The sequence below is a fragment of the Bos mutus genome, chromosome 8 (genome assembly GCF_027580195.1).
Source record: "Bos mutus isolate GX-2022 chromosome 8, NWIPB_WYAK_1.1, whole genome shotgun sequence".
NCBI classification, from domain to species: Eukaryota; Metazoa; Chordata; class Mammalia; order Artiodactyla; family Bovidae; genus Bos; species Bos mutus.
In genome coordinates this window covers 86,659,062-86,683,409 of record NC_091624.1, presented here as the reverse complement: position 1 = coordinate 86,683,409, position 24,348 = coordinate 86,659,062, and the positions used below count along the sequence as shown (strand labels likewise).

Sequence of the window (24,348 nt, the reverse complement as noted above, 5' to 3'; positions counted from 1 at the left end):
AATATCCTTCACACTATCTACAGCTAATACTATATTTTGTGAGTGTTCCATAAATGTTTACTAACATTCCCCCAACATTCCCTCTTGATTTTGAAAATTTTTAAAAATTGACTGAATTAGAGATTATTTTAGAAATTATTCAATTTTCATCCTATCTGAAAACTGAGCCACAATTCAGTGGAAGCACTCCTAAAACCTACATTTGCTAAAAAATTAGAGGAATATAACATGTACCTCAAACACATCATAGGTGTGCTCATTTAGAACTCTATTTGTGAAATGAATCCTTTATATTTGCATAGCACTGAAGAATTTCACTTTCCCCTAAACTTTACTATTTATTCCGTCACCCCAAACTTATAATATGGGCAAAGAGGATGCTATCATTCCGATTTAATGATGAAGAAATGAGGCCTCTGAGAAGTATAATAAGTAACAGAAGGTCAAAGACCAGGAGGGCATTTCAGAAGACAACAGAAAGGCAGGCATTTTTAAACTCATCAGCATATTCAGAAACTCTGTGGGATTCTTTGTTTCCCATCTTTCCAGCATTAAACATTACCATCCTATCTATCACTGGAAGAATTTCATTTGAGTAAAAGAATCCCCAAAGCTAGCCAATTTCTCTGAACCTTAACATTATCATCCTGTCTTTGGGAGAATTTAATTTCAATAAATGAATTTCAGACATTCTCTAACTTCTCTGACTCTTAGTTTCTCTGTAAAACAGTGAAACCAACACTTACTTCACATACTACTGTTAGCAGATGTAAGTATGACTATAGATATGTATACCAAGCAGACATATAGTCTGGAACACAGTAGGTATTTTGTAAATATCATTTTATCTGTCTATTCCAAGTATCCTTAAGGACGGAGATTGAAATGCTGTTTACTTTGATGATGTTTTTAAATGCTCCAAGGCCCAGAGCTCATAGCCAGCTGAATGAGAAAGAAGAATCATATGCTCCCAATTTCTTCCCTAAAAGGTTACATTTATCAAGTTTTCTACAATATTGAACATTCTACACACATTACAACCTTTTAGTTGTATTTTAATGCCAGGCACTGTTAAAGAAAAGGCTGGATTTTGGATAGCTAAGAGTTTGTGGCACAGAAGAACAAAATATATAAGGGGAATACAGAAAAGGAAAACAAATGTTGAGACTGGGCCCTTAGAGCTTTAAACATCTTGCATTAAGCCATGGGTATTTAAGCTTATAAAAGAAACTCAAAGCAGTTAAAACAATGGGCTTTCTAGAAATAGAAAGTCTTTGTTTATCCACAGGTCAAGTAAAGTGCAAGTAAAAGGAAAGCTCTCTGGCCCTGCAGTGCTCAGCAGTGGGCTTCTGACCCCCACATGGCTCAGCAGCCTCCCTCTTGTTCTGCTGAGAAGTGACTCACTTTCCACATGCGGGGGCATTAACCCAATTAACTCAAGCTTTTGGCTGGCACAGTCACTTTTGTACACTCCCCAAGGAAGATGGAGAAGAGCCTAGAAGGTTGTTGGGGGAAGAGGGTAGGATGGAGAGAGTAGACCAGGCAAGATGGAATGTCTCCAGATTGCCCTCTGCTCTTGCTATGTCAAAGAGAAATACGGAGAATTCGGGCTAGTGCCAACTTGAACAGTCAGCAATGCACAGCACCAGATGTAGGAAGAGTCCCTGCTTATCCTCCTATGGTTCTATAAAGGGTGAACAGACAACTGGTAGGTCATCAGGCAACTGCCAAATTGATTATTTTATTCTATAGATACTATCTGAGTGTCTCCTAGTATCAAGCTTCATGTTGTTGTTGCTAAGCCGTGTCTGAATCTTTGTGACCCCAAGGACTGAAGCACGCTAGGCTCCTCTGTTCATGGGATTTCCCAGGCTAAAATACAGGAGTAGGTTGCCATTTCCTTCCCTAGGGGATCTTCCCAACCCAGGGATCGAAGCTGCATCTCCTGCATTGCAGGCAAACTCTTTGCTGCTGAGTCACCAGGGAAGCCCACATATCAGGTACATTTCAGTGACAAAGAAGACAAACCACTCGTCCAACATTATGGTTCCTACAAAAGGGACCTAAGATAAAATATGCAGGGAAATACCACATACCATACTCCAATCATGGAAATTCCCAAGCACATTAGTTTCTTAAGATCCCTGAACCAAAGAATTCCATTTCACTCTATTTAACTAGTGTGTTCCCAATGTGTTTACCCATGGAAACTTTTTATGTATTGTCTTTTCACACTGTCGGATACATCTCAGAATATACTTTGAGATATGGTGCTCTTCACTTGGCAAAAAAGCAAGATAGGAAAAAAATTAATTTTATTTGCCACATATTGATAAAAAGCCAGTCTTTGAGTTACAGATGTATTAATAATTGTCTCATTTGATGATAAATTCTCAGTGATTAGGGATGGGTTGGAAGATTCTTCTACTTGCTGTCGAATGCAGTATGGTGCACAGAGGGGTGTTTAAGAGACTGGAGAAGAGGGAGTGGAGGAAAGGGAATCCTCCTACACTGCTGTGGGAAAGGAAACTGGTGCAACCACTTTGGAGAACAGCATGGAGGTTTCTTAAAAAACTAAAAATAGAGCTTCCATATGATCCAGCAATTCCACTCCTGAGCATATAGCCAGTGAAAACCATAATTCAAAAAGATACATGCAACTCAGTGTTCTTGAAGAAGGAAATGGCAACCCACTCCAGTATTCTTGCCTGGAGAAACCCACACACAGAGGAGCCTGGCAGACTACAGTTCATGGAGTCACAAGTGTCAGACACTACTTAGCGTCCAAATCACCACCAACTCAATGTTCATTGCAGCACTATTTACAACAGCCAAAACATGGAAGCAACCTAAATGCCTGTCAACATAGGAATTGATAAAGAAGGTTCCAATTAACAATGGACTATTACTTAGCCACAAAAAAAATGAAGTAATGCCATTTGCAGCAATATGGATGAACCCAGAGATTATCATACTAAGTGAAATAAGTCAGACAAACATCATGTGATATCACTTATATATGGAATCTTAAAAAATATACAAATGAGCTTATTTATGAAATAGAAACAGACTTACAGAAAACAAACTTATAATTACCAAAGGGGATAGCAGGTGGGGGAGAGAAATAAACTAGGAATTTGGGATTTGTATATATATATATACACACTGCTGCTGCTGCTGCTGCTAAGTCGCTTCAGTCGTGTCCGACTCTGTGCGACCCCACAGACGGCAGCCCACCAGACTTCCCCGACCCTGGGATTCTCCAGGCAAGAACACTGGAGTGGGTTGACATTTCCTTCTTCAATTCATGAAAATGGAAAGTGAAAGGGAAGTCGCTTAGTCGTGCCCGACTCTTAGTGACTCCATGGATTGCAGCCTACCAGACTCCTCTGTCCGTGGATTTTCCAGGCAAGAGTACTGGAGTGGGGTGCCATCGCCTTCTACTATATATAAAATAGATAAACAACAAGGACTATATAGCATAGGGAGCTATATTCAATATCTTGCAATAACCTATAATGCAAAATAATATGAAAAAGAATATATATGTGTGTGTGTTTGTATAACTGAATCACTTTGCTGTATACATAAAACTAACACAACACTGCAAATTAACTATACTTCAATTAAAAATGGTTAAAAAAAGACACTAGAGAATGTGTGAGAAGGCTGGTTTTATCACCTTCCTCCTGAATGATTAATTTGGTTGGTATGGCTCAGAGAAGGCGATGGCACCCCACTCCAGTACTCTTGCCTGGAAAATCCCATGGACGGAGGAGCCTGGTAGGCTGCAGTCCACGGGGTCGTGAAGAGTCGGACACGACTGAGCGACTTCCCTTTCACTTTTCACTTTCATGCATTGGAGAAGGAAATGGCAACCCACTCCAGTGTTCTTGCCTGGAGAATCCCAGGGACGGGGGAGCCTGCTGGGCTGCCGTCTCTGGGGTCGCACAGAGTCGGACACGACTGAAGCGACTTAGCAGCAGCAGCATGGCTAGTAAGGTAGGTGGCTACATTCTTTCTTACCAGGCTGTGCATTTCTTGGATGCCCTTCCCACAAAGGCACACTGCCCTATGATCAAATGCATCTGCTCTAATCTGTTCTGGCTTTGTTGACAGAACCATGATGCCAATCAACAGAACATATTTCTAGGTTATTAGTAAGCAATTCTGACTTCCTTCAGAAATTAGATACTCTCTCTCAGTTAAAGAGACAAGTTTTCCATGGGAATCAAAAATTCTGTCATTTCACATTTATAGGATGTAAAAGCCCTTTCCCCAAAAAACTGTTCTCAACAATTTTACTTAAAATATTTCCTCAAAAATCTACAAATGTATATATATTTCACATTTTTCAATAAACCTTTTATATTTGTTTTTAATTTTGTCATATATGGATTTATTCATGTGATTCATTGCTGTATCAGAAAACTTGACAATAATAATTTTTTTAAAAGACAGGATTTCCCATCCTGATATCTGAGCTTGTCTTGTTTTTAGACCTGTTGGTAAGTTTCACGCTTTTAGAGATTCTTCTCTGTAAGCTTATGAAGCTGATAGTTAATCTTATTATTATTTTTTAAATGAAAGAGCCACTATTAATATAGTTGGCTACAGATCAAAATAATGCGCTAATGGAAGCAACCTAAATGTCCATTGACAGATGAATGGATAAATAAGATATATAACATATAGACGAAAACAATTCACCACTATAAAAGGGAATGAAGTAATTCCCTTTTTAGCAACATGCAGGGATACTGAAATCATACTAAGCAAAGTAAGTCAGAGAAAGACAAATATATGATATCACTTATATGTGGAATCTAAAATATGAGACAAATGAACTGATTTACAAAACAGAAACAGACTCACAGATGTAGAAAACAAATTTATGGTTAACAGAGAAGAAAGGGGATGGGGGAGGGACAAATTAGGAGTTTGGGATTAGCAGATACAAACTACTACAAACAAAATAGATAAATAGCAAGGTCCTACTGTATAGCACAGGGAACTACATTCAATACAGTAATAGACCATAATAGAAGAGAATATGAAAAAGAATATATATACACATATATAAAATGATATGTATATTATATATATATACACATAGATACATAGGCTTCCCTGGTGGCTCAGATGTAAAGAGTCCACCCACAATGCGCGAGACCTGGATTTGATCCCTGGGTTGGGAAGATCCCCTGGAGGAAAGCATGGCAATCCACTCCAGTATTCTTGCCAGGAGAATCCCCATGGACAGAGGAGCCTGGCGGGCTACAGTCCATAGGGTCGCAAAAAGTTGGATGTGACTGAGCGACTAAGTACAACACACACATACACACATATATATGTAACTGAATCACTTTGCTGTATACTAGAAACTAACACAATATTGTAAATTAACTATAAGTGAAAAACTAGTTTGTCAATAGTTTTTTTTTTTTTTTTTAACTTAGTCATAGCATATGGCCTGCAGGATCTTAGCTCCCAACCAGGGAGATCCAACCCACACCCTTGGCAGTGTAGTGTGGAGTCCTAACCACTGGACTGCCAGGGAATTCCCAATAGTCTGCCAAGCTTGAGGAGATTTGAATGGCTTTTTTTTTTTCTCTTCATGACAACTTTATTAGTATTAAAATATATACAACAAACTAAGGTGAGACTGAGGGTTTGAGGCTTTCAGAACCTGTCCCCATCCCTACTGTTTATCGGCACTTGAGCAACGGAGGATGCATACTGAATAGGCCAGACCAAGTGTAGCCTTCTCTCCTGCTGAGGAACTTCATCCCTACAGATGCCTAGGTCAAAACCTTTGGAGACATCCTTTACCTCTAATCAGTTACAAAGTCCTACTGTCACTAGAGTCAAAATATCATATATAATTGATTCGAAGAGGAACAATTGTTCACATCAGAATATAGATATATGTATATATATAAAGTCAGAATGCACTGCACCGTCGATAGCATTTATATTCTCTCTCACAGAGGTAGTATCCCTGTCACAGTTATTTTTGCCTACATAGGTACCAACCAACGTCAACACAGGCAATACATCAAATTTGCACAGTGGATGTCAGCAGCATGGAAGAAGATGACAAGACGATAGTGGAACATGGTATTTAACCTCTTGGAACCAAATTGTTGTGGGAGTTGTAAGGAGATAAATAATCAAAAGCACTTAACATTTCCAAAGTGGGAGCCGAAAGCAGGCTGCTTCTACATAATTGCAAAACTGAATCAAGAACCCAGGGTCAAAACTTCTGTTTCCTGTCAAGATGAAGGAACAGGGCCCAGGCTTAACCTCCTGCCTGAAACAATCAAGAAGTCAGAAAAAACTGTATGAAAGAGTGACTTTCAAGACCCTGAATATTAAGCAAAAAAGGACAGCAATTTCTGGGATTCTGGAAAACAAGAGAAGAACCTTAACATTGCCCAGCCCAAATTCTGCCTTGAAAGACTTTTCCAGGCCATCCATGGAAGTGGGAACTTGGATAGAGCTTGGAGGCTTCCCTGAGTTAAGGAGACAAAGCTAATAAGGGTCCAAAGACATCAAGGTGACTAGAGTTTGAAGGACAGGTTATCCCTCTGGGTCCAGAGAGAAGAGAGGAATACGTGGACGACTCGAGATTTAAGACCATTCCTTTAGGTGTTCAGCAGTGATCCATATACTAATCAGTACATGTGTGTGAAAAGCAACCTCAGTACATGCATGTGAAAAAGCACCCTGAGGCCAGGAAAAGAACTACATAAATAGGGAAACACAAAATAGAACCAACACAATTCTAGGACTGAGAATATGTTATTCCAGCAGCCAGGCTGGAAAGTTAAATAATTCATGGAACATTGAGTATTCAGAAGAGTCTTGTCTCAGTAGCAGGGCACATTAGTTATCACTAATCCAAATGTGGCTTTGGTCCATCTATCAAATTTTGAGAACCAAAAGGATCAAACTGATTCCAAGTAACCGCTTCTAGAGCAAAAGTCAGGAATATTTATAGGAATACAAAAATATCTAGTATCCAAGAAGATAAAATTTGCAGTGTCTGAAATTAGGTCAAAAATTACCCAGCATGCAAAGAAACTCCCTCAAATACACTCATACTTGAAAAGAAAAATAAATCAATTAAAACAGTTACTGTAACTCTATTCCTTATGTTGAAAAGCTTAAGTAAAAACAACAACAAAAACTCTAGGTCCAAAGAATTTCACTGGTAAATACTACCGAGCACATGAAGAAGAAATAACATCAATCTGTTCCACTAAACACATTCTCTTCCACTAAACAGAAGAGAAGTGAACAGACTTCCCATTTCATGGCATGAGGTCAGTATCATGCTGATACCAAAACCAGACAAAGATGGTATAAAAAAGGACAAAATGGACAACTATCTCTCATGAACATGGATGTTAAAAACTCACAAACAATATACTGGAAAATCAAATTCAGTAATTCATATAAAGAATAACACATCATGATTTAGTTGAGTTTATCTCAGGAATACAAGGTTGATTATTTGAAAATCAATTAATATTATCCATTATAATAAAAGTTTAAGGAACTTTCACATGATCATATCAGTTGAGGTAGAAAAAGCATTGGACAAAATTGAACATCCATTCAAGAGAATAATGCTCAGCAGATTAGGAATAGAACAGAAATTCTTCAAGGTGATAAAGAGCATTTACCAAAAAACCTACAGCTAACATCATACTCAATGGTGCAAAACTGAATGCTTTCCCCCTTAAAATTGGCAGGAGGTTAAGAATAGCCATTCTTGCCATGTCTGCTCAACATTGTACTGGACATCCTTGCCAGTATGGTAAGGCCATTAATAAATAAGTGGTTTACAAATAGAAAAGGAGAAACTAAAGCCATCCTTATTCATAAACAACATGATTGTTTATGCAGAAAACTCAAAAACTCTCAGAACTATTAAGTGAGTTTAGCAAGTTCATAAAATAGCCAAAATAAACTAGTAATACACAACTGGAAACTGAAATAGAAAATATGATGCCCTTTGTAATAGCTGCAAAATGTTGAAAGAGGTATAAGTCTAACTAAAATATATGCTGAAAATTAAAAAGGGACTGATGAAGCAATCAAAGAAGATCTAAATAAATGCCTAGACATGAAGCGCTCATAGGTTGATATCGTCACATATAAAATACATCAATTCCCTCCAAATCAACCTATAGAATGAACAAAATTAAAAGTCCCAGCAAGATTTTCTGTATATATGGACATATTGTAAAATTTATATGCAAGGTCAAAGGAATTAGCATATAATAGCTAAAATGAGTTTGAAAGGGAGAATAAAATTAGAGAAATCAAACTACCTGATTTTAAGGCTTAAAGTTACAATAACTAAGACAATGCAGTATTGGTGAAAGAACTGGCACAAAGATCAGAAGAGAGAGCCCAGGAGTAGACCCACACTGAGACAGACAATGAATTTCTGATAGTTTTAAAAACAATTCAAGGGAGAAAAGATCAACTTTTCAATACATGGCTGAAAGAATTGGACATCCTTAAAGAAAAAATTCAACCTACACATAAAACATACTTTATATAAAAATTAACTGAAAAGAGGTCATAGACTTAAAGGTAAAATATAAAACTATAACTCTTTCAGAAGAAGACACAGAAGAAAGTTTTGTGACCTGGGATTAGGCAAGGAGTTCTTAGATATGACATTACAGGCACCATCCATGGAAAGAGAAAAATAAACTGGTATTCATCAAAATTCAAAGCTTTTGCTTTGTGAAAGATAAAGTTGAGCAACTTTGAAAAAAGAAGGTATAAATATTTTTAAGTTGCAAATCCAACAAAGGACTTGTTCTCAGCACATGTAAACTCTCAACACTCAACAGCAGGAAACCAAAACGTTTGTTTTAAAAACTGGCAAGTAACTTTAATTAATACTACATCAAGGAGGAAATAAGCACATGTGTGACCAGCAGAATAATTCCTCACCCTTCCTCTTGCCAAAGACGTCCATATCCTAAGCCCCAGAACCTATGAATATGTTACATGAAAAGGGGGAATTAAGGTTGCTGATGAAAAACGTTGCTAATCAGCTCACCTTAAAATAGAAACAGCATCTTAGATTATCTAGGTAGGCCAAATATAATCACAAAACTTCTTTAAACTGGAAAAGGGAGAGAGAAGAGGTGGTTAGAGTCATAGAAAGATCTGAAGATGCTGTTACTGGCTTTGAAGATGCCAAGGCTTGTAGACAGCCTTCAAAAGCTGAAAAATCAAAGAAAATGGACCCTTCAGAAGAAATACAGCCCTGCTAACACCTTGATTTTAGTCCAGCAAGACCTACTATAGACTTCTGACTCTCCAAAACTATAAAATAATTGTGTTGCTTTAAGCCACTAAGTTTGTGGTTATTTGTTACAGCAGCAACTGGGAATAATACAACCTAGGGCCTAGAGGAGCTACCCCACGTTGAAGGTCAGGAAGGGTGGAGGTGAGGAGATACCCCTTGTCCAAGATAAGGAACAGCAGCTGTGCTTTGCTGGAGCAGCCGTGAAGAGATACCCCACGCCCAAGGTAAGAGAAACCCAAGTAAGATGGTAGGTGTTGCAAGAGGGCATCAGAAGGCAGACACACTGAAACCATACTCACAGAAAACTAGTCAATCTAATCACACTAGGACCACAGCCTTGTCTAACTCAATGAAACTAAGCCATGCCCGTGGGGCAACCCAAGACGGGCGGGTCATGGTGGAGAGATCTGACAGAATGTAGTCCACTGGAGAAGGGAATGGCAAACCAGTTCACTATTCTTGCCTTGAGAACCCAATGAACAGTATGAAAAGGCAAAATGATAGGATACTGAAAGAGGAACTCCCCAGGTCAGTAGGGGGCCCAATATGCTACTGGAGATCAGTGGAGAAATAACTCCAGAAAGAATGAAGGGATGGAGCCAAAGCAAAAACAATACCTAGCTGTGGATGTGACTGGTGATAGAAGGAAGGTCCAATGCTGTAAAGAGCAATACTGAATAGGAACGTGGAATGTCAGGTCCATGAATCAAGGCAAATTGGAAATGGTCAAACAAGAGATGGCAAGAGTGAATGTGGACATTCTAGGAATCAGTGAACTCAAGTGGACTGGAATGGGTGAATTTAACTCAGATGACCATTATATCTACTACTGCGGGCAGGAATCCCTCAGAAGAAATGGAGTAGCCATCATGGTCAACAAAAGAGTCCGAAATGCAGTACTTGGATGCAATCTCAAAAACGACAGAATGATTTCAGTTTGTTTCCAAGGCAAACCATTCAATATCACAGTAATCCTAGTCTATGCCCCAACCAGTAATGCTGAAGAAGCTGAAGTTGAACGGTTCTATGAAGACCTACAAGACCTTTTAGAACTAACACCCAAAAAAGATGTCCTTTCATTATAGGGGACTGGAATGCAAAAGTAGGAAGTCAAGAAACACCTGGAGTAACAGGCAAATTTGGCCTTGGAATACAGAATGAAGCAGGGCAAAGACTAATAGAGTTTTGCCAAGAAAATGCACTGGTCATAACAAACACCCTCTTCCAACAACACAAGAGAAGACTCTATACATGGACATCACCAGATGGTCAACACCAGAATCAGATTGATTATATTCTTTGCAGCCAAAGATGGAGAAGCTCTATACAGTCAGCAAAAACAAGACCAGGAGCTGACTGTGGCTCAGATCATGATCTCCTTATTACCAAATTCAGACTTAAATTGAAAAAAGTAGGGAAAACCACTAGACCATTCAGGTATGACCTAAATCAAATCCCTTATGATTATACAGTGGAAGTGAGAAATAGATTTAAGGGCCTAGATCTGATAGACAGAGTGCCTGATGAACTATGGACAGAAGTTTGTGACATTGTACAGGAGACAGGGATCAAGACCATCTCCATGGAAAAGAAATGCAAAAAAGCAAAATGGCTATCTGGGGAGGCCTTACAAATAGCTGTGAAAAGAAGAGAAGCAAAAAGCAAAGGAGAAAAGGAAATATATTTCCATTTGAATGCAGAGTTCCAAAGAATAGCAAGAAGAGATAAGAAAGCCTTCCTCAGTGATCAATGCAAAGATAGAGGAAAACAACAGAATGGGAAAGACTAGAGATCTCTTCAAGAAAATTAGAGATACCAAGGGAACATTTCACGCAAAGATGGGCTTGATAAAGGACAGAAATGGTATGGACCTAACAGAAGCAGAAGATATTAAGAAGAGGGGGAAAGAATACACAGAAGAACTATACAAAAAAGATCTTCACGATCCAGATAGCCACGATGGTGTGATCACTGACCTAGAGCCAGACATCCTGGAATGTGAAGTCAAGTGGGCCTTAGAAAGCATCACTACAAACAAAGCTAGTGGAGGTGATGGAATTCCAGTTGAGCTATTTCAAATCCTGAAAGGTGATGCTATGAAAGTGCTGCACTCAATAGGCCAGTGAATTTGGAAAACTCAGCAGTGGCCACAGGACTGGAAAAGGTCAGTTTTCATTCCAATCCCAAAGAAAGGGAATGCCAAAGAATGCTCAAACTACCACACAATTGCACTCATCTCACATTCTAGTAAAGTAATGCTCAAAATTCTCCAAGCCAGGCTTCAGCAATACGTGAACCGTGAACTTCCTGATGTTCAAGCTGGTTTTAGAAAAGGCAGAGGAACCAGAGATCAAATTGCCAACATCTGCGGATCATGGAAAAAGCAAGAGAGTTCCGGAAAAACATGTATTTCTGCTTTATTGACTATGCCAAAGCCTTTGACTGTGTGGATCACAATAAACTGTGGAAAATTCTGAAAGAGATGGGAATATCAGACCACCTGACCTGCCTCTTGAGAAATCTGTATGCAGGTCAGGAAGCAACAGTTAGAACTGGACATGGAACAACAGACTGGTTCCAAATAGGAAAAGGAGTACGTCAAGGCTGTATATTATCACCCTGATTATTTAACTTATATGCAGAATACATCATGAGAAACGCTGGGCTGGAAGAAACACAAGCTGGAATCAAGATTGCTGGGAGAATAATCAATAACCTCAGATATGCAGATGACACCACCCTTGTGGCAGAAAGTGAAGAGGAACTAAAAAGCCTCTTGATGAAAGTGAAAGAGGAGAGTGAAAAAGTTGGCTTAAAGCTCAACATTCAGAGAACAAAGATCATGGCATCCGGTCCCATCACTTCATGGGAAATAAATGGGGAAACAGTGGAAACAGTGTCAGACTTTATTTTTGGGGGCTCCAAAATCACTGCAGATGGTGACTGCAGCCACGAACTTAAAAGACACTTACTCCTTGGAAGGAAAGTTATGACCAACCTGGATAGCATATTCAAAAGCAGAGATATTACTTTGTCAACAAAGGTCCATCTAGTCAAGGCTATGGTTTTTTCTGTGGTCATGTATGGATGTGAGAGTTGGACTGTGAAGAAGGCTGAGCACAGAAGAATTGATGCTTTTGAACTGTGGGTTGGAGAAGACTCTTGAGAGTCCCTTGGACTGCAAGGAGATCCAACCAGTCCATTCTGAAGGAGATCAGCCCTGGGATTTCTTTGGAGGGAATGATGTTGAAGCTGAAACTCCAGTACTTTGGCCACCTCATTCGAAATGTTGACTCATTGGAAAAGACTCTGATGCTGGGAGGGATTGGGGGCAAGAGGAGAAGGGGACGACAGAGGATGAGATGGCTGCATGGCATCGCTGACTCGATGGATGTGAGTTTGAGTGAACTCCAGGAGTTGGTGATGGACAGGGAGGCCTGGCGTGCTGCGATTCATGGGGTTGCGAAGAGTTGGACACGACTGAGGGACTGAACTGAACTGAACTGAAGAATATGTTCAAAATCATAAGCCATTATTTATATATACAAATCCATATATATATATATATATAATGCAAAAGAATGATGAGATACCACTACACACCAATCAGAATGGCTAAAAATACTGAAAATATCTAAAAAATACTAAAAAATACTGAAAATATCAAGTGATGACAAGAATGCAGAGCACAAGTATGCAGACGATACCACTATTATGGCAGAAATCCAAGAGGAAATGAAGAATTTCTTGATGAAGGTAAAAGAGGAGAGTGAAAAAGCTGCCTTAAAACTCAGCATTCAAAAAAATAAGATCATGGCATCTGGTCCCATCACTTTATGACAAATAGTTGGGGGAAAAATGGAAACAGTGACGGCTTTTATTTTCTTGGCTCCAAAATCACTGTAGATGGTGACTGCAGCCATGAAATCAAAAGACACTTGCTCCTTGGAAGAAAAGCTATGACAAAACTAGACAGTGTATTCAAAAGCAGAGACATCACTTTGCTGACAAAGGTCTGTCTAGTTAAAGCTGTGGTTTTTCCAGTAGTCATGCATGGATATGAGAGTTGGGCCATAAAGAAGGCTGAGTGCCAAAGAATACTGATGTTTTCAAGCTGTGGTACTGGAGAAGACTCTTGAGAGTCCTGTGGACAGCAAGGAGATCAAACTAGTCAGTCCTAAAGAAAATCAACCCTGAATATTCACTGAAAGGACTGATGTTGAAGGTGAAGCTCCAATACTTTGGCCATTTCATGCAAAGAGTGGACTCATTGGAGAAGAACCTGATGCTGGGAAATACTGAAGGCAGGAGGAGAAGGGGACAAGAGAGGATGAGATGGTTAGATGGCATCACTGACTCAATAGACATGAGTTTGAGCAAACTCGGGGAGACTGTGAAGGACAGGGAAGCCTGGCAAGCTGCAGTCCATAGAATTGCAAAGAACTGGACCCGTCTGAGCAACTGAACAACAAAATTCCCTAAGAAGTCATAAGGCATTGTGTCATAGTTTCTTAATTTCAACAGAGGCTTCCTCCCCCACCCCTTAATGGTGCATAAAATAATGGCACATCTTTCAATCAATGGTGTCTTGGACTCAAAGAAATGCAGTTTACCCAGCATGGGATATACTACCATGGTCCATGTCATCTTCATACCCAGCTGGACTTCTTGACTGCTCTTATTATATCCACAGTTAGACCCACTATAGTCTATTCTCAACAGAGCACATAGAGTGATACTTTAAAACATAAACCAAATGAAGTCATTACTCTGCTCAAAATCTTCCTGTAACTTCTCATCTTATTCAGGTTAAGAGCCAAAGTCCCTATAAAATCCTACAACATCTGTACCATTCTTTATCCCACCTCACAGTTGTCCTGCCTTCTTTTCCTCTAGTCTTTAAACTCTCTTTACTTCAGTTACATCAGCTTCTCTGCACATTAAGAAATATGTCAAGAACGTCTCTACCTCAGGACCCTTGCACATGCTTTTCTCTATGCCTGGAATTTTCTTCCCCCTGCCTTGTGCATGATACTCTATCTGTATCTCCCTCAGATCCTTGCTCAAAATGCCATCTTATCAGTGAATGTTTTCTTACTAATCTATTCAAAATTGCAATTCCCTTCAGTACCTTTGGCTGCCAGTCCATCTCTATCTCTAGTTCTTTTCCTACTCTGTTTCACTTTTTTCTATGACTTTTCTATGTTCTACTTTTTTTCCTTCTCTGTTTTACTTTTTTCTATGTATCACCACATGACACATATACATTTAATTAATTTATTCATTTAGTCTCTTTGCCTGCCCCTAACACTAGTAAGTAAGCCCCATGAGAAAAATAGACTTTGGTCTGTTTTGCTCTTTCCTGTGCTTCCAGCACCTATAACAGCTCCTCAGCACATAGCAGGTACCCAAGAACTATTTGGTGCTGAATAAATGAATGAGTGAATTGCTGCTGAATGAATGAATAAGTGGCTTGTGAGTATAGCCTGAAGTCAGATACAAAGTGAAATTTCTTTAGCGTTTTGTGCTCTTTCTAAAAAAATTCATATGTATTTTCTACTTGACAATATTAGGCCTGTCTTTTATTATAAATATCCTTTATCTCAATATCTTTGAGCCAGCATGATAACCCTAGAATATATTTACTCATAGCCATTATAAATCAGCATAAGCACAGTCTGAGAGGGAAAGTTTGAGCATTAGGAGCTTCATTTTATCTTGATATAATTTAGTTTATCTAGCCCTCATCACCCAAGGGAGATAGAGAGAGAACTTTCAGATACTGAGATATTTTCAAAACATGCAGATACATTTGAGAGGTCTGCAAAACTGGAGACATCAGACTGATACCAAATAGGCTGGTTCTGGATCTAAGTGTATTCTGAGTATACATGGAGAATACACAATATAGTACAAGAAGTAATATTTTGATTGGGATGGACAGGTACACACTGCTATGTTTAAAATGGATAACAAACAAGGTTGTTCTATATAGCACATGGAACTCTGGTCCATGTTATATGGTAGGCTGGATGGGAGAAAGTTTTGGGGAGAATGAATACATGTATATGTATGGCTGAGTCCCTTTGATGTCCACCTGAAACGATCACATTGTTAATCAGCTATACTTCAATACAAAATAAAAAGTTCAAAAAATTTGAGAAAAAATGAGTTTTTAATTTCAAAAATCAAAAGTAAGTTAATATAAGCTAAATTTGATAATTTTTTCATTGGGTTGGAGAAGTAGGAAAAAGTGACCTGGAAAAATGGAAAGGCTAAAGGCTCTCAGTAGACAGCCTTTTCCTTCAAAAGGAGGGCAAGACTGCCTTGGTCCAGCTTATATCTGTTTTCTGCATTTGTATTAGGTAATAATAATGTCTTTTATTACAAAGATGGTTTGTTTTCCATTCATCAGCAAATGGCAGCCACTTGATAAGTTTCTCCTACTTCTCCTTTTCCTTCTGGCACTTTCCACCATGGTCTTTCTCCACTCTCCTGGTTTTTTTTTTTATTCCCCTGAGGTTTGATAACATACGGGGAAAATCTGGATATGAGTTCAGAATAAAATGAATTCAGTGTGGGGAATATGGCTATTAGGAGTTTGAGAAGATTGTGTGGCTGGCTTTTAGTGCCTTTTGGCACAGCGTAGGGAGACACCTGGCAGAACTCCTCCAGGCCTCACGGGTGGAGAGCCGCTCACCTGGCTGGTACTCTGGGCTCCGCAGAGCAGTCTCATCTCCCCTGCCTGTGGGTCATCTCACAGTCTGTAAATATAGGGTGGAAGGTTCTTCTGGGGGTGGAGAAAACATAAATGAGGCAGCTTGTTCAGCATCTGCTATAGATTGTGGTGAGGTGCATGCATAGGCTGGGCTTTATTGATATAAATCAATTTGTCATGAGGCATCGTCAGTGCTAAGGTAAACGAATCAATCGCCTTTTGTCGTTATGGATCATCATCGGCTTGTGTCTTATGTGATTTACCCACTGTTGGTTTGAATAGAGCACTGTTCACTGAGGTATCTATCTGCAGACCTGGAGATGACTTATGGCTCTCAATTGGCTGCAGTTCATCCTTTCAGGGCTTCTCCAACTTTGTTCCAGTGGTTCAGGCTCCAAAGGGCCCCACTCACCCTTTAACAGGAAGGTAGAGGAAATATCTATCTGAGCAGGGTGTGCAGGCTTCTCTATGAGGACAGGAAGGCAGAGGGATGTGAGGGAATAAAGGGAGGATTCTCATCATGAAAACACGCCCCTGGAAGTTGCCCTACAGCAGTCACTGCACGAATGTCTGTCATCTCTTTTTGTGCCTAATGGAAGTCCTTAGATTCTTAGATAACAAACACTGATTCAATTATGTAACACCAATAATTAGAAAGACTTCAACTCTTTAGTCGGAGAAGGCAATGGAACCCCACTCCAGTACTCTTGCCTGGAGAATTCCATGGACAGAGGAGCCTGGTGGGCTGCAGTCCATGGGGTCGCAAAGAATCGGACAGGACTGAGCGACTTCACTTTCACTTTTCACTTTTATGCATTGGAGAAGGAAATGGCAACCCGCTCCAGTGTTCTTGCCAGGAGAATCCCAGGGACGGGGGAGCCTGGTGGGCTGCCATCTTTGGGGTCGCACAGAGTCGGATGCGACTGAAGCAACTTAGCAGCAGCAGCAACTCTTTAGTATTCCTTGAAGAGCTCTATCAAAGTAACCTTTTATTTTTATTCTTCAATAAGAAATACTGCAGGGTTTTAATAAATTCTATACTTCAAAAAATCACAAAGTACCTTTTAAAGGTAATTTTTTTTTCAGCAAATATCCCACCATGACTTCAGAGATTTACAAAAGAATTATGCCTCCATCCTTCTCTGGTTTTCATCTTCCAAATTGTTTAATTTTTCATCTTATAGAAGAAACTACCAACACATGACCACAGGAAAAATAAATCTCACCTGAACGCACTACATCAATGTCTAACTTACTTTGCCCTTCATCATTCTCTCTGCTCAGGTCTTTTTTCTTTTTTTTCTTCAGAATCACATGTTTCACTGCCTGAGGTGTGTTAGAAAGGGGAGAGTTCCCTAAGCTGGCATCTCTGATGTTTCATGCATTTAAAAGTTCCTAGTCTTTCTTCCCATCTCCTCTTCTTCCCCAGAGGCTAGTCCTTTGGGCGAGCTGCCTTTTCCTGTCTTCTCAGAATAGTTCTGCAGCAAACAGTGCTTTTTTTTCTCCCAGACCTACAAGTCCCTTGCAGTTTAAAGCCACAAACCCCCCATACATCAAGTGTTTTCCTCCAACTAGTCAACAAGTAAAGAGGACAAAACCACAATCAGTAAAGAAATTCATTCCCATTTCCCAAATCACAGGAGACATGTACAAAGAAGTCCTCATTAAGGATCTGTTGGAGGATTCCAGACAATGGCAAAATCAAGAAAATATGCCAAGAAAAGTCAAGTTATTCTAGAAATGGTGGGGTGGGGAGGGAGATGGGAGGAATGTTCAGGGACGAGAGGACATGGATAAACCTGTGGCTGATTCATGTTGATGTTTGGTAGAAACCAACATAATACAGTAAAACAGTCAACCTTCAATTAAAAATAAATAAATGTTAACAAGTGCACGGTCCTGAGTACAAGGGTTGTTTTGTTTCTATCTCTATCTGCTGCAGTGCCTAGAACAGTGAGTCACAGAGGATCATGTATGGTAAAATGATCTAGCTTGTTGGGTGAGTCTGTTGTTGGGTCAGGTATCTCGAGAACATATACCATCTACCCTAGGAGGACCCAGCTGGGCAGGCACTTAAAGTACCGCACCTTAATCCGTCTAACTGCTTTACAAACACTCTGGGAACAGCAGAATTTTGGACAATCAAGAGGAACAAATAAGTGCCTAAGCTCTGGAATCAGACTCTGGGCTGACATTTTGGCTCTTATATTTCATAGCCGTGGAACTCTGAGCAAGTCACGTAATCTGCCTAAGCCTCAGTTATCTCATTCATAACATGGGGATAAACAGTACCTCGCTACGAAGTTGTTATAAGGATTAAATGAGATGATCATGTAAAGCTCCCGGCACGTACACGTATAGCAGGCACACAAGTATTCAGCTGCTACAGAGAGATTGGGACACAACAGTCTATAACTGGCTTCACATAATCACTGCCCAATATCCATTCTGGAGAAATGTGTGATCAGCACTGATCCGAGGTCACTTTGTCAGTGAAGACCATGTGATTCCACAGTGGCAGGAGGGCATTTGTTCTAATCTGCCCTCTCTCTCTGCTATTCTGCCAGACTATGAATCAGTGAGGGGTCAGGATGTAGCCTGTCCTCACGCTGGATAGCAAAGCTCATGCTTTCTTGTTGAATATATCTAGATCTATGCCTAATTTCCTCCTAATGTGCCTCTAAAGCAAAGGTTTCCTCTGTGGGATTGCAGCGGGTGACCTGACTTGTCTTACCTAAACTAATCCACAAAGAAAGAACCTAACTCTCTTCCCACAGGGTTTTCATATTTGGCTTCATTTGGTTGGAGATGTCCTTCCCTAATTGCTGTAGGGAGCTAAGCCAGGGGACTGTGACAAATTAGAAGGCCCAGAGATGGCCCCATCTCTGGAGTGTCTTACATTTGGTTGCGGTGAGCTGGGATTTATACTGCCCGCGGACCAGCCTGCAGGTGGACCCATCTCCGTTGCAGACTCCACAGTTATCCTCCTTGATGGTGCTTCCCAGCTGGTGATCGCAGCCAACAATCTAACAAAAAAGAGAGATGTGTAATTTAACCCGGTGCCTACAGCTACAGGGATGCAGGGTGGGGCCCTTCATCATCCAGTCAGCCTCCTTCATCCTTGAGATGAAGATAAAGATGAGATGAAGATCCATTCTGATGACAGGAACCAAACTGGAATTTGAACCAGGCTAAGAAGGAAAAAATGTAGCATGGGTAAAGACATTTTCATAGCTCAAATATATTGAAAAATACAAAGAGAAAGAAAGATGGGAGGGACAGAGGGGAAAGGGAGGGAGGGAGGGAGGGAGGGGAGAGGAGGATGGTGGGTGGGAGGAAGAAGAGAAGGAGAGAGAGAGGAAGACGCTGAACTAACATTATAGAACTTCAATTCCAAAATAATTCCCACTTTCAGTAAATATGCTTCATCCAAATCACAAAAAATACAACTGTGGGATAACTGTAGCAGGAAAAATGTTGTGAATAACCTCTGTGTTAGTCTGTAAGTTCCTTAGGATGTAAGATGCACATGGGTGGGGTTCTGTATCTTGGCTTCATTGATGTTTTCCAAGCAACTAGAACAGTGCTTGGCAAATTACAAGACTTCAATAAATGTTTGCTAACTGATAATTAAACATACTCCCTTTTCTAGCTAGCACTTCAACTAAGAAAACAGAAACAGAAGCACAGAATCAGCCGACAGAAACAAGGCTGGCGTGCGTGCGTGTGGTGGCAGAGGAGGGTTGACACGAAGGACAGCAGGGATAGCCCCAGTGGGTGCCTGCTGTTGCCTGGCCCTGGCCTGTATCAGGCACAAGACACACATCTCATTCATTCTCAAGACAATCATGTAAGGTATCCCTGTTTTATAGGTGAGGTCATGAATCTTACCAAGGTCACTTAGCTAACAAGCAGCCGAGTTCTAAACGCATCTAATAAAACATTTGTGCTTTGTCCAAATCAGGCTTAACAAAGTCACAAGTCTTCATCACTTATGTGCGCAAACTCTTTTGTATCCTTAATCTTTTCTTTGCGATGTTCAAGTTAAAAAAAATTCAAATCCAAACTAAACTACAGCAGTTGTATCTCGACAGTTCTAGTGAAATCTAATATCATACTCCTAAACTACTTCAGCTACTGTCATGGGCAAAATAAGATAAGAACTGTAGAGACATTTGAAGGAGCTTATCTCCACAATGTCCCCACAATCCATCCTGTCTTTCCAAAGTTTGGTTGTTAACATGAACTTTCTTTGAGGATTGATTTTTATTTTTTTGTACCTCCAACTAACAATTGCAAACACATGTTTAGGCAAAGGCTTGAAAAGTACAACTATGTAAAACTGTGTTGTGTATGTGCTATATTTGAAAAATGTAGTTACGTGTACCTCTTCCCTAAAATCATGCAGACATCTTTAAAAATAGATAACAAAACAACAACTCCTTCAGTAATTCTATAAGTTTAGAAATGTAAAGATGTCAGGAAAATGTGCTTAAGTGGGGAGTGAAGGAGTTGGTTCCATCTTTGGTGTGTTCACTGTGGTCAAGCTGCAATTGGCCTCAATATGTTCAGAAGCTACAGTGAGGCCATCTCAGAATTTATGCCAGCTTCATCCATGTAGGGGCTTCCCTGGTGGCTCAGAGGTTAAAGCGTCTGCCTGCAATATGGGAGACCTGGGTTCGATTCCTGGGTCGGGAAGATCCCCTGGAGAAGGAAATGGCAACCCATTCCAGTATTCCTGCCTGGAGAATCCCATGGATGGAGGAGCCTGGTGGGCTACAGTCCACAGGGTCCATGTAGAGCCCAGCATGTGCTGGCTTAAGACTTCTTTGATGTGCTTCCCTATAACCGCAGTGAAATTAGTTTCAAAATTCTTATCTGTAAATGAACCCACATAGGAGCGGAGCAACTCTGCCTTGATTCTTATATTTCAAGCACAGTGTGAAACAGAGTGCAGAAGTAACTTATTTACAAAGATATAAAAATTATTCATCCATTCAGCCAATAGTCATTGAAGTTCTGTTATGATCCAGGCACTGTGCTGGGAGCAAAACCCAATGGTGAGTTCAAGGACATATGGATCTACCCTCATGGGACTTAGAGTCTAGTGATGGAGGCAGATATTATGCAAATCAACATACACATGCAGAATGTAAATGCAGAATGATAATTATGATGAAATCTATAAGATACAGATAATGGGATACTATGACAGCATAAAATATGGATAACTTGATCTGTTTAGAAAGGCCAGAGTAGGAATTCTCTGGCAGTCCAGTGGCAGTCCAGTTTCAAGGTCATGGACCTGGATTCAATCCTGGTTGGGGAAGTAAGATCCTACAAGCTCCACAGCACAGCAAAAACAAAAACAGAACAAGAAAGAAACAAAGGCTAGAGAAGATTTTCCTGAGGAAAAGTCTTTTGAGCTGAGAACTGAATGAGTCAGAGTTACCTCGACAAAGGGGAGGCGTTGCCATAGGGCTTACTGCACCTTTTCGTCATGCCTACATACTAGCTAAATGAAAAATATGCAAAAATCAAAGTCAGCAAAAAAAAAAAAAAAAGACTGGATTTGACACCTAAAGCAAAGACAACAGAAACAAAAATAAACAAGGTGGGGGGCTACATCAAACTAAAAATTTTATGCACAGCAAAGGAAGCAATTAACAGAATGAAAAGGTAACCCATTTTCTCCCATTGGGAGAAAATAGCTGTAAATCATGTATCTGATAAAGGGTTAATATCAAGAGTATAAAAGAACTCATGCAACTCAACAGAGAACAAACCAAACAAGCAAATGAAAAAATGAACGGAGGATCTGAATAGGCAGTTTTCCAAAGAAGATATCTAGGTGCGCAAAAGACACATGAAACGATGCTCAACAATATTCATCGTCAGGGCAATGCATAGCAAGGGCAAAATGAGATATCATCTCATAGCTATCAAAAATACAATAAATAAGTCTTGGTGAGGAAAAGGGAACCCTCATGCACTGCTGGTGAGAATGTAAATTCTTGTAGCCCCTATGGAAAACTGTATGGAGGTTCCTCAAAAAATTGAAAATAGTTCTATCACATGAACCAGCAATTTCACTTCTGGATATTTATCCAAAAGCAGCAAAATTGCTGTCTTGAAAAGATATGTGCATCCCTTTTTTCATCACAGCACTATTTACAACAGCCAAGACATGAAACTAATCTAAGTGCCTGTTGACAGATGAATGGATATCTATCTGAAAAGAAGGAAATCTGTTATTTGCAAAAATATGAATGGACCTTGAGGGCATTACCTTAAATACGGCAGACAGAGAAAGGCAAGGATCATATGACCTCATGTACACATGGAATCCAAAAACAAACAAACAAATGAAGAAGCAACTCACAGATATGGAGACTAGATTGGTAGTTGCCAGTGGTGTAGGTTGAGCTAGGTGAAATGCGTGAAGGTGATCAAAAGGTACAAACTTCTAGATATAAAATAAATAAGTCATAGGGATGCAGTGTACAGTACGATGACTATAATGAATAATCATATATTTGAAAGCTTCTAAGAGAATCAATGTTAAAAGTTCTCATCATAAGAAAAAATACTTATAACTATGTGTGGTGATGGATATTAACTTATTGTGGTGAACATTTATTGGTATATACAAATATTTTGTATTTTGTATGCCTAAAATTAATATAATATTATATCAGTTATATCTCAAAAGATATCAGAAGACTACAGTATATGATTGCCTTAGTAGGGTTGAATCCTTTGAGAAAATATGGCAACCTTAATTTATGTAGTAATCAAAGGATCATTGACCCTAGTGTTCTTGTTTGGGGTTGAAGAGAGACAACCTTAATTTTATAAGATACTCAGCTCTGTGGAAGATCAGCGGGAATGGGAACTTAAACTCTCAGGTATCTCAGGAGGTGTACTCAAATAAATTTCATGTTTCTCAAAGGATTTATTTTCTCTGGAGAATTTTTAATGAGATTTGATATCTCTAAAGGAGCCAGAATGTAGATAATCACGAAAATCTCTCTCTAATACTAAAGATTTCTTTTGGTTCCAAAGTCATTTTAAGAAAAGAACAATCCAGCTTCATTGATCCAAAGTAACAGTCATATTAGGAATAGCTAAATAGAAGGTGACATATTTAAGGGTAACTTGGCCAGACCACCAACTTAGCGTTCCAGTGTGGGTTTATGGACCCTATGATATGAACCAAGTCAGTTCTAACTGGTCTTTGTTTAACTTCAGAATTGAAAAGACAAACATCTCCCTGACACAATAGTATTTTTTTTTCTTTCTATAGCAGTTCCTTTTTAAGATGCCAAAGTATTCTAACTCAATTATTTTTAAGATGTGGAATACTTTATCATCAGATAAAATGTTCTTATTTTGATCCAAGTGGAAAATTAATTGCAGTTACATCAGGAAAATCATTGTGGACATAGCTCAATCTGTTGATCCTGAGTAACTGTTAATTTAAAGTTAGTTAAACTATTATGACATAAACCAACACAACATTGTAAAGCAATTTTCCTTCAATTAAAAATAAATTTTAAAAGGTGCTATCATTAATAATAGAGATAAAATAAACAGAAATACAGAAAAAGGCTCAGTTGGCAGAAATATTGTCAGACTTCTCTGCGCCTTTGCATACACTATTATTTCTGCCTGGCATGCTCTTCCAATTCTCCATTTGGCAAATTCCTATTCATCCTTCAAATCCCAAATTAGCTGTCTCCTCCTCAAAAAGGCCTTTTGCAGATTCCAGAGTTAAGGACCTTAACGGTCTATGATTCCTCAGCCTTTTGTTCATAAGTCCATGGGGCTTCCCTGGTGCCTCAGTGGTAAAAATATTGGCCTGCAATGCAGGAGATGTGTGAAATTTCATCCCTGGGTTGGGAAGATCCCCTGGAGGAGGAAATGGCTACCTACTCCAGTATTCTTGCTTGGAGAATCCCATGGACAGAAAAGCCCGGTGGGCTACAGTCCATGGGGTCATAGTCAGACACGACTGAACAATTGAGCATACACACACAGATACCCAATTCAAAGAATACATTTCTTATTGACTACATCACCAAGTTGCAACTAGTGAAATAAAAGTGAGAATGTTATGTGGAACTTCTGGAAAGGCTGCCTTACAAGAAGCTGACTTAGTTGGGGAGGAATCCTTCTGCCTTCCTGCCTTTCTGCCTTTCACTTTCTTGAAAAATGAGACAGCCTTGAGAATAGAAGGATGGCAGAGCAGAGAGAAAGAACAAGCCCAGTTATGGAACCCCACCCTGGA

The 24,348-nt window shown here is 39.6% G+C and overlaps 1 protein-coding gene across 2 annotated transcripts in view; it reads right to left on the bottom strand.

The window, feature by feature from the left end:
* Nucleotides 1–24,348, bottom strand: part of ADAMTSL1 (ADAMTS like 1) — a 495,660-nt gene that overhangs the window by 289,478 nt on the left and 181,834 nt on the right. For both annotated transcript variants that reach the window (XM_005889557.2, XM_070375945.1), the window contains exon 5: nt 18,958–19,084. In XM_005889557.2, coding sequence (XP_005889619.2) covers nt 18,958–19,084 — 127 coding nt within the window. The remainder of the gene's footprint in view (nt 1–18,957; nt 19,085–24,348) is intronic.